Genomic DNA, 15,574 nt, shown 5'->3' with positions numbered 1-15,574 from the left:
TTTCTGCTAATGCAATCTTCAAAAGCGCATGAACTTCACGCTGCTACGTACTTTTGTCTTCTTGATCTCCGCAACGAAAAATTGTCTGTGAAAAAAATGATATGCTCCGGAAGCTTTTTGTCTCAATAGCGTTTCTACACGGTTTTAGGGTATTTCGCTGAAAATTGACATAAAAATTTGAGAATTAGTCGTGGCTACATATTTTTAGCCAGCACTGTATAAAGTGTCCATTCCATAATTCGAAATCGTACACTGGCTTATTAAGCGAGTTCACATTCTTAGTAATTCAGAGGCTCTCGATTTGGGATCTTACGTGCGATCTGTGATCCTATTTTCTGCCGATAGTTAAGACAGGTTGAGAGTAAGAGCTAGATGCGTGGCGGCTTGTCGTCAGTTTCACTATTGAGTCTCTCAGAAAATGATACATGACATGTTCAAGTATCTGTGACAATACGACACGCTTGACAAGATCCGGTCTTTGATAAAAAGGTGGTAGCCGAATTGAGGGCAGAAGGCCCAGCAGCGGTCTGCCGCTCATCTTTACGTGTTGGTCAGCTGTTAAACTGCAGTGGCAGAGCTCTACAGTAATCTCAAGCGTCAAGCTCTTTGGTAAAAAAAATTAAGATATATTTTCATTTGGACGGGTGAGGTAGAATGAGCATGATCTTGGCTCTTTTAGAAACGGTTAGTTGCGCGTCACGCCAGCAATTTTTGGGCTTTAAGGTAACGCGCAAGTTCGGATAGCTAACGTGCGGTGCATTTTTAAGTATGGCATACTATTCAATTGGCAGATGTCGCGAGCAATCGCACCGCCTGATTAGGTTCACCGTATGCCGTTTATATATGTAGCCCCACATCGAGATACAGAGAATTCGTAGACTGTGGCGATGGTTAGGAGGTCAATAAACAAGATAATACATGTAGAATTTTCGTACATGTAGGGTTTGCACCGAGACTTCCTGCGTCTGTCCAGCTTCTTTATAGAACTGTGAGTATCGCAGTAAAAGCTGGACACAATTTCTGATACGTACGTGTTTAGGGCACGAGCGAGGCTGACGAGGTAGATGGTCTGCTATGTACTCGCACAAATTTTATTTGTAGACGCTCCGAAAAATCACTAATTGCATTTGCCCATCTCTGCCAGTTGAAATATATAGCTTCTACAATCGGTCAATCGATAGAATCTCCACAAAATAATTCTAAGGTGGTCTGCAATAAAATATTATTGTTGTATCTCGTAAAAATAATAGGCACGACGGGGTCTGCAATAAAATATTATTGTTGTATCTCATAAAAATAATTAGCCCACATTTGTTAATTGTTAGTATCAACGCCCAGGCGTTGTGAAGCTAGATTAGCCCTGATATATTCAGTGGTATCGTAAACTAACGTACGACCCGCAATTTTTAGAAACAGCAGAGAAATACGGAAGCGTTTTGGATGCCGACTTATGATACCATACCCTTACGTATCGAACATACCAAAGGGTTTTAGAACCCTTACAAAGTTGAGGAATTTGGGAGCGTGTAATGCTGTCTGGTCCTAGTGTGCGAGGCAACTTTTATTCTTCAACGAGTGTGCAAATTATGTGTGTAACACCCCTTGATTCCTTTGCCAACATTCAGTAGTATTCATGGTGGGCTCAGATTTTCCCGACGTCTACCGCTCGAAACTCAGCCTGTAGAGCAAGATAAGCCCCTTGAGCCAGGTCCAATTCGTAATCGAATTTCTGGACATTACCGTAAGCTTTGCGGCGGGGCATCGCATCAAATTCTGCCCAAACAAACAGGAACAAAGCATTTTTTTTCAGAGAGGAAGCAGAGCGTCGAGAACTCCTCTTACATAGTATTTGCTAGACCATGTTCCGCTCGGTGTGGATAGAGATGTCAAGTTAGATCTCGGAAGTCATGACGACAGTTTTCAGTGGGGACACGTTTCCTACTCATTGGGAATGTCCTCGAGGCTGTTGGCCACAATATGCGCGCCTTTAAAAAGGCTAGTTTAGCTGTGCGCTGGTGTGTTTATCACACGATTGAGATGTAGAATACTTTATCATCTGCAATGATGGAGCATAAAATGCTCGTATTTTCTTCTCTTCTTTCCTGTTCAAAGGATAGATAGTCGACGCTAACAAGCTTCTGTCTATTATGGACTCAGATGGGATCCAAAAATTGGCGGCCAAATAACCGCAAGCAATATTCGCTTGCCTTAGGATGCTCATTCGCTTTGAAAATACGCTGGCGAGGCATGCCCCAGTTGGGCGCCGGACAAAAAGCCGATATTTCTCATGGTAAGACCATTAAGAAAAAATCTCGAGAGTTAGAATGGCCATTTCTTCGACCTTGGTTTTATAGGGGCACAGCGTGGGACGATTCAAAACGATGGTAATCGTGAACATCACCTGAGTAGGCTTATTTAGTTTCTTTGAAGCTCTAGTCTAATTGTCGCGGGAGTCAAAGAATCGGAGGGCTATATCCAGGAGCCAAGAGCTCTGATCGTCTCGATGGCACCAGACATATAGTGGAAACTGTACCGCCTTTAAGGATGGTCCTCGAACGCTCGCAACTCGCAAGGATCTCCCGCGACAATGCCACCTTTTTTTAAAAAAGCTTCGGGCATCGCATTCAATGCGACACACAACATCCGAGCTGCGAGGGCGAAATGAGTTGCTAAAAATGTAAGCTTTAGAAGCGCGCCAGATCTGAAGGACCTCAGCTATGCTGAAGACAAAGAGAGGGTTTTTTTAGCCACCAAGAATTTCCACAATACTGACGGACGCTTTGCACGACCACTGAGAAAGTATCTGCGCATTGCAAACCGCTTCACTCTTGGCGGATAAAGCTGAAGGACCAATCTTCCACATATTGGCAACCTTTCGCGGGGAGAAATTCAAGTCTCATTGGAGACTAAGCTGTGTATTGTGAAGGATTGAGTTTTATTGTACCTCATGAATGTCGTGGTATCCCCAAAAGGAGCGACGCTCGCTAAGAGCGATGGGTCTCACAGCTCAAGGTTATTATTTGTTCATATCAAACTCCCGGTCTTTGTGAAGGCGTGTCATGTCCTGATAGATTCATAAGAGTCGTGCAGCTACCCACGATACGTGACTGCCAAAAGCAGTTGATAGATTGCGGAGGAATTGAAAATAATATATGCGGATACGACTCCGTGCGACTACGTCGAAGGACGCTAGTGAAAGTATCGGAGGTTATGGTAAACTTTCAACTGAGACCTAAAGACTTCGACCGCGTGGGACTTTGTCTAGTCCCGAACTAATACTTGCGGTGCAAGCTCATGTCGCATGGTGTGGCTGGAATTTTTCGGGCCATGGGTCAACCAGAAGTTGTAAGAGGAAGGTACCACACACTTTTCTTCCGGTGGATCTTTGGCGAGTCATGAATCCGTCAGGCGATTTTCGCGCAAGCGCAAATCTGCAATAGCGTCCGTGCAAAATACGGTGCGTCTATAATTGATAGCTATGGCATTGTTAAGCGTCTCGCTTAAAGCTTGGAAGGCTGAAGCGCCGTCCCGGAATAAGACGGAAAGGGGCGATTTGTGTGTTGCGGTATCCAGAGTGTACCATGTTAAAAGGGAAAAGAACGACTGTACGTCGTGGTGTATCAAGTGTACCTCTGGTAAGACGAACAAGCAGCTGTGAGCTGTTTTGCTCTGCGTTCGGACTGGTGCAGATTGGAAGCGCCTGGATGTTGCTATCTTCCGTGTCAGACCAGGAGAGTTGATGGGTGACTCTAAGTCTAGATTTGAAGGACAAGGCACTGAAGATGAAAAGATGCTCATCTTTTTCACAATGTGACGGTGCTGCTCAGTCAGATCTACTGTACTATGCAGAGCAGTGAACACGGGTAAGTGGCGAAAACGATTATTCACACGGAAATGCAGCGATAGGACATCCTAGTGGTAAAAGTCTGCCCTTACGACCTCTTACAGAAGATTTTATAAAGCTGTAAGAATTACCCCGCGAGGACATTGCAAGGAATCGCGAGACAGTGAGGTCTCGGAACGTAAGATGGCGCGGTTCACAGCGGCCACATGAATACAGCACACGCGCTTGTGCGACAAGAAATCGATTCTTGACGTGGAGGGAGAAGGATAGTCGCAACTTGACAGGATCAATAAAATGAGGGCTAAAAAGCAATTTTGCAACTTAATCAAAATCAGTTATCGGTTTAGGGCTTCATGCAGAACACCCTTAGGGCTCCTAAGGATTTAACATATAAAATTTGGGCTTCTATCAATCCGATTCATAAAATGAGATTGATAATCCAGCATAAATTTAGACAAAATCTTGGGTGTACGGAGCTTTCGCTTCCAACAGGTTGAACGTGAACTGTCAGGGAATGATTTGACCAGATGTGACTGGTATACACCACCTGCTTAAAAAAACTAATACTTGTCGGTCTCGTTACCAGCACATCTCCCCATGTAAAAGTCAGCATTCCCTATCACACAGAATACTTGTGACCTCATTAAAGATGTCACATTTGCATGTGGATGCCATACTGTAATCCCTCTGTGAGACATTCCCACAATACATACAGAAGGTACATCTATGTACCTTCTGCACGAAATGGTTAACTGTAGCCCATTAGATCATCCCCTCTTCAAAGCCAGAAGTACTTTGATACTTGTGCAGGCCGTTTATAGCAGCTTCATCAGGGTGGTACATGATGCTCTAGATGAAGCGTTTTTCTTGTGGTGGCGGATCAAATCAATATTCATGATGATCCGGCTCAGCCCATCGCAGCTACTCCGGTAGGCTGGTAGTTCCTTGACAAAGTGAACAAGTTTGAATGTCGGCTCCACCGAATTGGAGCTAGCAGGACCCCCAATCACGACCAAGTAGAACCCACGTAGTGTTACCTCTAGCTACACTACAAGCAGTTTCCGTAGCGGCGAATCACGTCATAAATTCTAGGGCCCCACGAGGTACCCACCTATACGAGTCCGATGGATAGACTCACCACCAAACCTGTAGAAGCCTTAAAGGATCAACTGCTCCTTCTCACTGTGACGAGTCGATCGGGTTCGTGACCGATAATACCCAACAACGCACCCACGAGTGTCTAATATCGGAGGTGAAGTTGAGCGTAAAAGCGATTGATCGACTTTAAGGAAGAGCGCACATCGCGTGCAGATCGAGGCATTGCAGCAGCGTTGCTCGACGCTTGAAGATTATTGCCAATGCCTTTTTCGAAACTTGTTGAAGAGCAGAAATCAAAAGCTTATTGTTTCACCCAGTGCTCAGCTTTGGAGTCCATTTTGGATTTAAGTCTCAACAGGTTTGAAATAAAGTTGTTCGAATCCGGATGGAAAACAAATCTCATGAGCTGGCTCACGAACACACGTTGTGATCTCAAGCTCTGTACTCGAGGTATTCTGTTGGGATTACCTTCTTGCCTTCAAGCGTTTAATAATGTAAAGGATCAGTCCTTCGATGTTCTTTACCAATCATACGTCGATAAGAATGTTCAGGGTGAAAAGTTGATTGCTCTTCGCGGTCAGGTGAACGAACTGTATAATCAGCTTGATCATCTATTAAAGAAAGAGTAGAATTGGCAGATCAAGTCGAAAGATAGCTTACCCACATAAAAAGTATGAAGTAGGCTCATGCGTGTTGGAATGGCTAGAATAGCAGCATTACCATAGCAGTTTAGAACCTTATACTGTTAAATAAATCTTGACAAAATCTAAAAGCTGGACGCTGCATGTTCCGGCAAATTTATCGTACTAAGTAGTGCATGATCATTGACCTTATACACTGTTGTTTGCCCTTCTGCTCTTATCTGCTTGCTCTTTTTGTAGGTCCTGAGCTCTCGCAATTGCGTCTCAAGCAAACCACACAAGAGATTAATTAAGTCATCAACGTGCTGTTCCTCACGGCTTGTCATGTCGTCTAGAAGTCTCATTGAGTCCAATTTTGCTTTTGTACTTTGAAGTCTCATTGAGTCTAATTTGCTTTTTGTACTTTGTGTGAGACAGCGTTGCAATCTGAATGTAGCTCTCCCACTAAAGGTAGAAACCTTGCCCATTTTGGAAGCAGGTACTCTAGGATGTATACTGTAAACCACATAAAATGGCGAGTAAGCTGTTGAGACATGCGTGAAATTTTTGACAAGCTTTGCAGGAGTGAGAAATTCAGTCCATTCTTTGAGCGACGCACCGTGACAACGCAGTCCTTTTTCAAGGACTCGACGTTAACGATCTGTTTCACCATCCGTTTCAGGGTGTGTTGCTATTGACATGGACAAATTTGGCCCAATAGTCAGTACAGTTTACGCCAACTCTTCGACGTGAATCGGGTGTCACGATTATACACGATTTCAACAATTTTTAACGATAAATGATGTAAATAATGTGTATATTTTACAAATAACTTTTTCATCATTTCAAAAATAAACGAATTAATATACTAATAAACGCAATTTTTGGTACAATGCCATAATGACGTCAAACAATGTTTACAAAGATCTTAGCTGTATTATAGGCAGAGTTCTTTTCTGCAACAGGCGTGAATGAACCTTGTTGCTACTTCGGTCCATGAAACAAGAATGACATTGCATCCATGTGCGTCACGCGGAAATCTAAATGTGAAGTCCATACACACAAACTTCCAGCTGTCAGCTGATACTTCCATGACCAAAGTGTGGCCTGAGTGGAATTCGATAGATCTCCTCTCTGGCCAATCTCGCAAGCCCTTACGTACTTGCGCACCTACTTACACATATGTGGCCAATCGTAATCCTGAAAAAGACAGAGAAAAGTTTTCACACGTTCGATACGGCCAGTTATGTCATACATCAAAGAGGCGATGAAACAAACCTTCGTCATTACGAACAACAAATCTTGCTGTATCCCGTGTTCAACCGCACAATAGAACAATTCATTGTATACCCCAAAGGATGAATACGCAATCATATACGAGACTGAAGACCTTACAGAGCTTGCCAGAATAGTCCTTGACAAACCTCAAAAAGTCCGGCGTTTTTTTCATCAGACTTGTACCCTTCGACTATTTCTTCGCGCACTGTAATCGCAGCTTGCACGCTAATTGACTAAACATATCCCATTATCGACATATCTCGTGCATGTATTCGCTTCTGGACTTTGGATCAGAGTACGGACGTCTTAACAACGCATCGGCTAAGATGTCTGTCTTGCCTAGCTTGTAGTGTACAACAAAGCTGTACCTCGCAAAGACGGAAAGCCATTAAGCCACTTACTGCGATAAATTTAGAATCTTTACTGCCGTACGCAGCGAGGCATGATCCGTGTGAATCGTAAGGCGCTACACTCCCAGCAAGTGCACATGGAACTTGACCAAAGCATACTTCATCGCTAGAATCGCTTTGTCATCCGGAGTTGTCGCGGCTGATACGAAATAAATCACTCTCAATCCTCATCATAGTGTTGCGTCAAAACACAATGACATTTAAATTGTAGACCATATGAAAAGGCACGTCATGGCTTACCATCGCAGAGACACGAGATTTTAAAAAGCACTTATTTACTTAAGCAAATATCGCTGGGTGTTCTTCTGACCATTCACACTCATTTTTATTCTCCGAAAGTGCCGCTAGAGGTTGCACTAACGGTGCATAATTGCGTGTGTACTTGTGCAAATACATGGCCAAACCAAGCCATTTATTTGCTCATATGTTTTGCAATGTTTAGAACAGGCCAAGTCATTGAGAGCATTGAGTGAACTTCAAAACTGTGATAAAATAGCCTCATGTAAGCTCCAGTTCTGGGTTATACCGACACGCAACATGTAATTAGACTCTATTCGTTGGGGAATTTAAACATCCATTCACAGAAGTGATTCCATCTCACCATGGGCGACAAAGGTATTATGCGTTTTAAAGCTTTAAAGCAAGCTTACGTAGAAAAAGTCAAACTGTCTAGCCTGTCTTATGGATTGGCAAGCCAGCTTCAATGAAACGGAAGACCGAATAGAGCGTCAATTTTTTGATTTGATTGCGAAGAGCAAAGAATGACACCGACGTCGAAGTAAAAACCATCGCCTGTTGTTCTTGCTGTTGACAGCCCTATTCATTTCCAAGAGGTAGCATTTATGATTTTATCGAGCTACCGCAAGGTTGCTTTCTCCTCACATGTGCGAAGCGCTCTGCGACATGCTCCCTTGCCTCGCCTCCTAGGTAGATAAGGTTGAGATTAGACCAGATCGTAAGAGGCAACGGCGCCACGGAATTTTGCAGATGTGGATGTAAATCGCCATGAATTTAAAAGCAATCCTCTTAGCTCACCTGATACTAGTTATGACGATAGTTTACTTCCGACCTACCAACTTATCACGTGAAAGTGGGTCGCTATTTGATCATTGAGCAGTGTGACGGAGAGCAATCATCCCGCAGCTGGCATACATCAGCCCTCTCAAGTTATGGCGGCCCGTCAGATCTTGCAAAGAGTCTCATCATGAGTTGGAAAGTGAGATGGGACATAATCTGAATGATCTGTGTAAGCTTTGCCATCGTACTGCGTGACTGGATGCGATCCCCGCAGATAAGAAGGGCGTAGCTACTCTAAAGAAGAGGGTTGCTCAGTTTACAGTGGACAGTTAGAAAAACTGCTTTATCTGCAGCAAAGCAGTTAAAAACCGATTGGCTCGTACGAGCGTAACCCAAATTGGCTTTAATTAGCCCACGTTGATCACAAGATATGCCTTCATTCTCTTCGAGACCTTAAAGCATTACTAAACGTCTCCTTACGATATGACCATGGACGGTCCAATATTTTGCTGTCTCTCAACTAATTTCTACAGAGTCAAAAAGAGTGTTGTGAAACATGTACTGCATTAATCAGCGCAAACCCAATGAGTGGGAGCAATTTGCTCCAGCGCTGCAGGCTCCCCGCGCAAAAATTTCAGATGATATGCACCATGACGCAGTCAACGTGTTTTGTCTCGACCAATTGACGATTGACATACATTCTCAGCACCTGAAATAAAGTTCAAGAACTTGGTGTACATTATATGTCTCCCACAGAATCTTCGCTTCATAAATTCAGCAGGCATAAATTCAAGGATCGATACGGTTTTGAGCGCGTCGCCAAGCGACCTTATTCTGTTTTTGGCGGTCCCGTTGACGGCAACTTTAATCCTGATGCGCACAGGCTGTGAACACTCTTGGAACTTTGTTAGCCCTTTTGTCTGACCACATCATCAATGTAGCAAGTCTGCTTGTCCAGAAGTGTCATGGCTGATCTGTCGTAATCAGTCTCCATGCCCAAATTGATTTCTTCCTTGCCCAGCTCCTTCACAACGGCTTTTTTGGGCGCTTCGTCGATTTGATTGATCTCCCTGCGTGTTTTGCTGCGGCAATCATGCCATCCACATATAATCCAACGTAGACGAAACCTTCCAATGATTGCTTTGCATAAACATACTGCCCATCCCCCAAAACCCTCAATATTATTGTCTACTTGTTTCAGGCACTTGCTGCTTGTTTCAACACGTATATAGCATATTCCAAATGCGTTGCATATCCGTGAGAAGTATCTTCATCCAGCAGAACTTCTATATAAGCGTTATCCGTAGGCACACTATTCAGAAAAGCAGTAACGGCATCTAGCTGTTCCATTTGGTAGTCGCGCTCGACACAAACTGCAAGTATTATCCAGACTTTTTTCATGTTGGCGACCAGAAGTAAGTCTCGATGAAATAAACTCCATACTTTTGCCTGAAACCTTTCGCGCCAGGTTGTGCCATGTACCACAATAGTGCACAAGTACACAATAGTGCTATAGTTATCGCGCTTCTTGGCAAAGACCTATCGTCATCCAATTTGGGCAATTGCTTTCCCTCTTGGCTTTGTTATTCATATTCTGTCCTGCTCATGAGAGCAAACCTTAGCTTTTGATAGTATCACACCACTTCGCTTCATCGTCGCGTGCATCATGTACGCAAGGACTGCTTTGGCAATGACTTCGTTCTCCTCTCTTAGCACATTTTGGTGTCGGTGAGCCATCACTTCCTTCCATTGCCTCTTCATCTTTTGAGCCATTCTGTGGCATAACGTCGGTTTATGTCTTCGTCTTGTTCGCACTACTTCATACCAAAACTCCAAACGATTTCTTGATGCGTATAATGAGAGATGAACGATAGTTTGCTAGCTCCAACCGTTATTCATTAGAACGCTCGGAAGGATTCAGTTGCTGTATGCTGACACTTGGTGTACGCTCAACATCATCCATTTTGACGTCTAAGATTAGTTCTTAGACATTTTTATAGTTTCAACCCAAGGTGGCTGTCAATCCGCTTGGTTTTGAACATAATTTTCATCATTGTTCTATATGACCTGGAAGGTGCTTCTAGCTGTAGTGCATGCGCGTTGTAAATGCTGCCTATTTCACACTCTCCAACCTCATAGAGCGGGTCACTTCAACCTTGGCATTCGCCAAGTCGAATACGCGATAGCCCTAGACGATTTCAGCATAGTCGAAAAATAGTTCGAATTTTGATTTCTGTGAATCGTCAACACAAGCAAAACCCTGCGACGGGCTGTATTCTTAGAGGGATTATAAAAAAAGTGCCGTGTTTGCTATTTTCGCTCACCTTTTCGTTGAATAATCTTGTAGTACAGCAAACTGCGGGCTTTTTCTACGATATCCCTTCTCATGCGCGCCACCACTTCGTTTTGCTAAGGGCTATATGGAACGAAGCGATAGTGGACGACGCCATATCTCTACCATCGTTTTATTCACAAACTATTCCCCGTTTTCGGATCTTTAGCATTTGAGAAGTACAGCCCATCACTTTTCACAAAGAGTCTTGAATTCCTTGAACTTGCCAGATTCTTAGTTTATGCTCTTGATTAAGAACTTGCCAGATACTTCGTTATTGCTCTGAATTAAGGAAGTCGCAACATATCTTGGAAAATTACCCATAAAAGTGAGAATATATTTTGCACCTCCCTTCGACGAAGTTCGCATTAAACGCCTTATATCTGTAAGCACACACTCTAGAACACGTGTTGCAGCAGGGCTTCTGCAGCTCTTTACTTAGAGGAAGCTTAATAAGATCACCGACCTTACGTTCTATACAAGAACCAGTACAAGTGTATCGGATCGCAATCTGCTACTTCCAAGAGTACTTAATATCTAACCAAGGCAAAGATTTTCTTCCATTCAAAATTGAAACTGTATCCAACTGTTTTATTTGCGACAGAGCCGCTTATATCTTAAATCTTAGGTTCTCCTTTAAAATAGTAAAATCTAGTCAATATGCACAACTATTGGCAGTAGTGGCTTCTTGTTGCGGTGTAGCCACACCATTGTGTGATGCAATCGCCTCCTCTTTTTCCAGATGACGCACAAATTTGAACTCCCCAAACAGCCATTTGCAAGCTTGCCAGCCGGCAATAATCTTTTGTCATGTCCTGGGATATATAACATCAATCATGTGAATCTCCCTTCCACCCAAACCGGTCAATTTCATTGTACCGGCTCCTTTAACGAGTAACTTTCGCCATCTGCAAATGTTGCTCTGATGTTGATAAGCCACCCCACGGATCGTCTTCCGCCCACTGCAAATATCGCGTAATTATAACTAATGCGCCTCCCGTCCGGACAGTTCTGCTTCACATGACTAGCTTGGTCACAATTAAAGCATTTGCCCTTAAATCCGCCGTAATTGCGCTGAGTGCCACCTTTTCGAACGTTTCCTTGTCCACCTTTAAATCTTCCAGCATTCCCATTTACGCGAGACGCTTTCTCCGTAACCTTTATTCCGCGCAGCTTCCCTGATTCCTCAAGCAGTTCACTTCAATCAATGTGATGTCCCTTCTATTCCTCACAATCGATGGGATCCGATTAGAATTTTTAGATTCCGACGTCAGATGAAGTCGTAAAGTCGTCGCGTCATCGTCACACAATTATGCATCGTCGAGCGATTGTAAAAATCACGTACCGTTCCACATGCCTCCATAACAATCATGGCCGGCCGTATCTTGGTCATATGTTAATTTGTTACGCCTTGCGCAATGATCACCAATACCTTGGCGTCGTTCATTAGCCACGTCTAAGTGATATCGGTCTCGTCCTTGACGGCCATGACATGCCATAGAAAAATCTTCCTTGCCAGAGTCATCATCATACTGAACTTCCAGTGGTGCTTCCCAAGAGGGCTCCTATGCGTCTGTTTGCCGTCACGGGTATGGACGTCATGAAGAAGGAAGGTTTGGTCGCAGCACTTTATCTGTTGATTTTGATGGTAAAACCTGAAGTGAAAAGTTCAACAACACCCATGAAATTCTCCCTATTTATTTCAAGAAAATGAAATTAAATAAAGTCTGATAAGTAACAGATTTGACCGTTTTATTACATTTATCCATAAAAATTATACAATTTGGTTGGTAAACCAACTACTACCTTCCCTCAGCAGTACTGGTCTGTGTAACTTGCTCACAAAAATGCACCACACAGTAAGATCAAAAGTATAACTTGTTGTATTTATCTAAACACAAGAATAGCAGCGATATGCATGTTGTGAAGGCGATCGTCGAAGTGAAATCGAATAAACACAATTATGTTAATGAGTCGAGAGCAATTAAAATAGCGCAATTTTTCTAAAGGCATCAAAATGTCATATATGAAGCAAATTTGACACCATTGTCTGGAATACAGACCCAATTATTCAACTACTGGAAATATTCTACACAAGGAGTCTATTTTCCACCTATTGTAAATGTATACGTATTGTTCAATTGTGTACGACACTTCGTTTTCGGCAATTGCGATTTCGATCGATAATAGAAGTATTACATTCGTTCTACCGAAAAAGAACTTGATCAATTAATTTATTTCCAAATATATTAAAACGTAAATAAATTGCTAGTATTTACTTATAGTATTGACATAAATTACCAGGTCAGTAAAAATCACTTATAAATTTATATATAGAGCGGTAGTATCAGTTGAAACTGGGATGATTTTTTATACAAATATAACCGAATATATTAGTTCTGCCAGTGTTGGGCATTCACACAAATACAAACAAAAAATTAACATTTGAAGCTTCTTAATGACTGCCACCAATTCATCCAGTCATCACATTGGTACCACCCGATGCATACCAATCAATCTTGATCCTGTTCGGACAGATGCAATTCAAAACACGCACAGTAAAACCAAAAGTATTGATTACTCTATTTTTCTAAACACAGGAACAGCAGTGACATGCGTACTCCGCAAATCTTCTGACGGTTCATGGATGATGGACAAGTTCTCCGCTACAACTATCCAAGCAAAATTTCATTAATATTATTGTATGGAATACGGACTCAATGGTTCGACCACATTATGTATCTTTTGTTGATTGTAGCACAGTGATAAAGGACAAAGCATAAGCGACTGGTTTAGGCAGAAGCTGACACTGCAAAACGTTTGTATCGTTGTGATCTAAGAAGAATTGGTTTGACTAGCTGAATCAGTCGATTGAAGCAGCGACGGTATTTACGAATGGAAATTTTGTTGTGGTCATCCGGATTGTAAACATCCGAAACGTCTTGCTCAAATGTCCCATCTTACAAATTCATTTGAGAAACAAAATTTGATTTTAGGTTGTTGGCAACTTCGTACAACGCCTTCTTGAGAATCGTGTCAAGAGCTTGGCAAATAGTCCAATGCTCATGATGCTGGCTTCGATGGTGATTTTCTTACTGCTCAAGACGAAATGTTTCCCATGTTTCGATTTTGAACGGTTGTAATTGGGTGCGTTGTTTTTCAGCCATCGCTCTTTTTCAAAATAATCACAGCACTAGCATCTCACAAAGGTTACCAGCTTGCTGATAGGGTCAACATGCATGATCTTTCGACCGTTGTTCAGCGTTATAAGACAATGAGACTTTGCACGGTTCATGGGCTTAATCCCATAAAGCCAGACGGGAGAAAGAAATGGAAAAATGCGTGGCAGAATTTACGCAGTCTGCGCTGCACTCAAATTGATTATGCAAGCTTTCAATGGTCAGTTTTTTTAATTTTTGGTATCTTCCAAACTTAACTAAGTTTGCATTACTGTGTCAACTCACTCCACTAGCTTCAACCGTGTCATGGCTTCTTCGTTCGGATGTACCAAGCGATAATCAGCGAGAGTTGCCATAGCAACATGTTTGTACGACTCTGGTATTGAGTTAGATCTTATACCAGTTATACCAAGCTGCCCCAATAACATATCATTCATCAGTTTAGCTGGAGTAAGAGGAGTCAGTTTGGTATCAACAACTTTGCTATGCGCGAGAAGTTCAGCGTACTCATAGAGAACACGGTATTCTGGAGATCCAAACACCATCTTCCAATCGATTTGGGGTTTGACGACTGGTTTATATTTGAGCTTGAGGCATGCTTCCTTGAGTAAATCTTGGGGAGAGCGAGAATCAACCGTGGGATTCATTACTTTTGTTAGCTCATCAAGATGACTTCTATCAAGATTCTCCTTATTGTATCGGAGTTTTGCATCGAGAATATCCTTGTCAAATTCGAATTTGGTGGTGAGCGTCTGACATTTCTTTACATACTTCACCAGTGCTACGGTTTGAGTAACAATATTCGACCGTCGTGGTAAATCTCCCAGCAATTTTTCGTGTTGGGCAGCATAAATCAAGTTCAGATTTGCGAGGTCGTAATTATATTGTAGATTAATAAGGTGTTCGTCATAATAGATCTGACTCCGCCCGAATGCTTTAGAAGCGCGAGCCTGCTGATTTCCCTCGCCATGTGGTTTCAGCTGAAGTTCAGCTGGCTTGTTATCTAGCTCCGCTTTCCAACGCTGATAGTTCTCACGAAGTTTGGCCAGTTTTTCTGGCATCTGATCTTTTATTACTAGCCGATTATCCGCTCGGGTGCTTTCAATAACCTTCTCCATTCGCTCAGTAACGTCCTCAATGGGGTCGAACCAGTTAATCCTTTCTTCCATTGTAGGAAAGTGGACTCGTACATTTGGTGCCGTGGGGGCGTCATTAGCGTTCTTTGCCTGCTCTTTGTCAATCGAGTAAGAAGCTTCAATCCTCGACAACAATAAGGCAGCAGCCAAAAGACCTTGGTACAGCTTCATCTCTCTGGTTCGTAGATTCACGTCAAACGAAAATTGACCGTTTCTCGCCCTGCTGTACAATCGTCATCAAGATACTATTTGGAGCTCTTATGTCTGAATTTATTATGGGTCCTTTCTTATAATTGTTGATGGTGAAAAAAAAATAAAATTTTATACTATACATGTATATAATTAGTTGACTTGAAAGTTTTCTGGTACGCTTGTTAATATATTTAGTGATGTTTGAAAAATTAAGAGAGACTTAATATGTAATTATTGAGTTGCCCATCTTTCTTCCAGAATATAGTCAGTCGTCCCTCGGATAACTAATAAATTGTCGTGGAAAAGTAGTTACGAGCTACTCACGGTTATGAGTTATCCAAGGTTTTGTGAGTCGGTACTTGGTCACATTTTGTGGAACAAATGTTTATTAGTTAGACAAGGCTATTAGTTAATCGGAAATGAGTTGCTCAAGGGAAAGCAGCAGTACTTGCCCCATCTTCCTTTTGT

The 15,574-nt window shown here is 42.5% G+C and overlaps 2 protein-coding genes across 2 annotated transcripts; one reads left to right on the top strand and one right to left on the bottom strand.

Annotated features, from left to right (window-relative positions):
* Positions 1-13,057: 13,057 nt before the first annotated feature.
* Positions 13,058-14,117, top strand: PHALS_12476 (uncharacterized protein; the record flags this gene model as incomplete). Its single annotated transcript, XM_024728033.1, has 5 exons — positions 13,058-13,126; positions 13,200-13,207; positions 13,704-13,746; positions 13,817-13,998; positions 14,072-14,117. 5 exons carry the CDS (start codon positions 13,058-13,060, stop codon positions 14,115-14,117), a joined length of 348 nt encoding a protein of 115 aa, XP_024578550.1.
* Positions 14,118-14,219: 102 nt separating this feature from the next.
* Positions 14,220-15,085, bottom strand: PHALS_12475 (RxLR-like protein; the record flags this gene model as incomplete). The annotated part of the gene is made up of 2 exons (XM_024728032.1): positions 14,220-14,223; positions 14,286-15,085. The coding sequence occupies 2 exons, from the start codon at positions 15,083-15,085 to the stop codon at positions 14,220-14,222; spliced, it is 804 nt and encodes a 267-aa protein (XP_024578549.1).
* Between the last annotated feature and the right edge of the window lie 489 nt (positions 15,086-15,574).

This window comes from Plasmopara halstedii (assembly GCF_900000015.1).
Source record: "Plasmopara halstedii genome assembly, contig: Scaffold_614, whole genome shotgun sequence".
Taxonomy (NCBI): Eukaryota; Oomycota; class Peronosporomycetes; order Peronosporales; family Peronosporaceae; genus Plasmopara; species Plasmopara halstedii.
The sequence above is the reverse complement of the archived record's forward strand: the minus strand, read 5'-3'. Positions and strand labels throughout refer to the sequence as shown.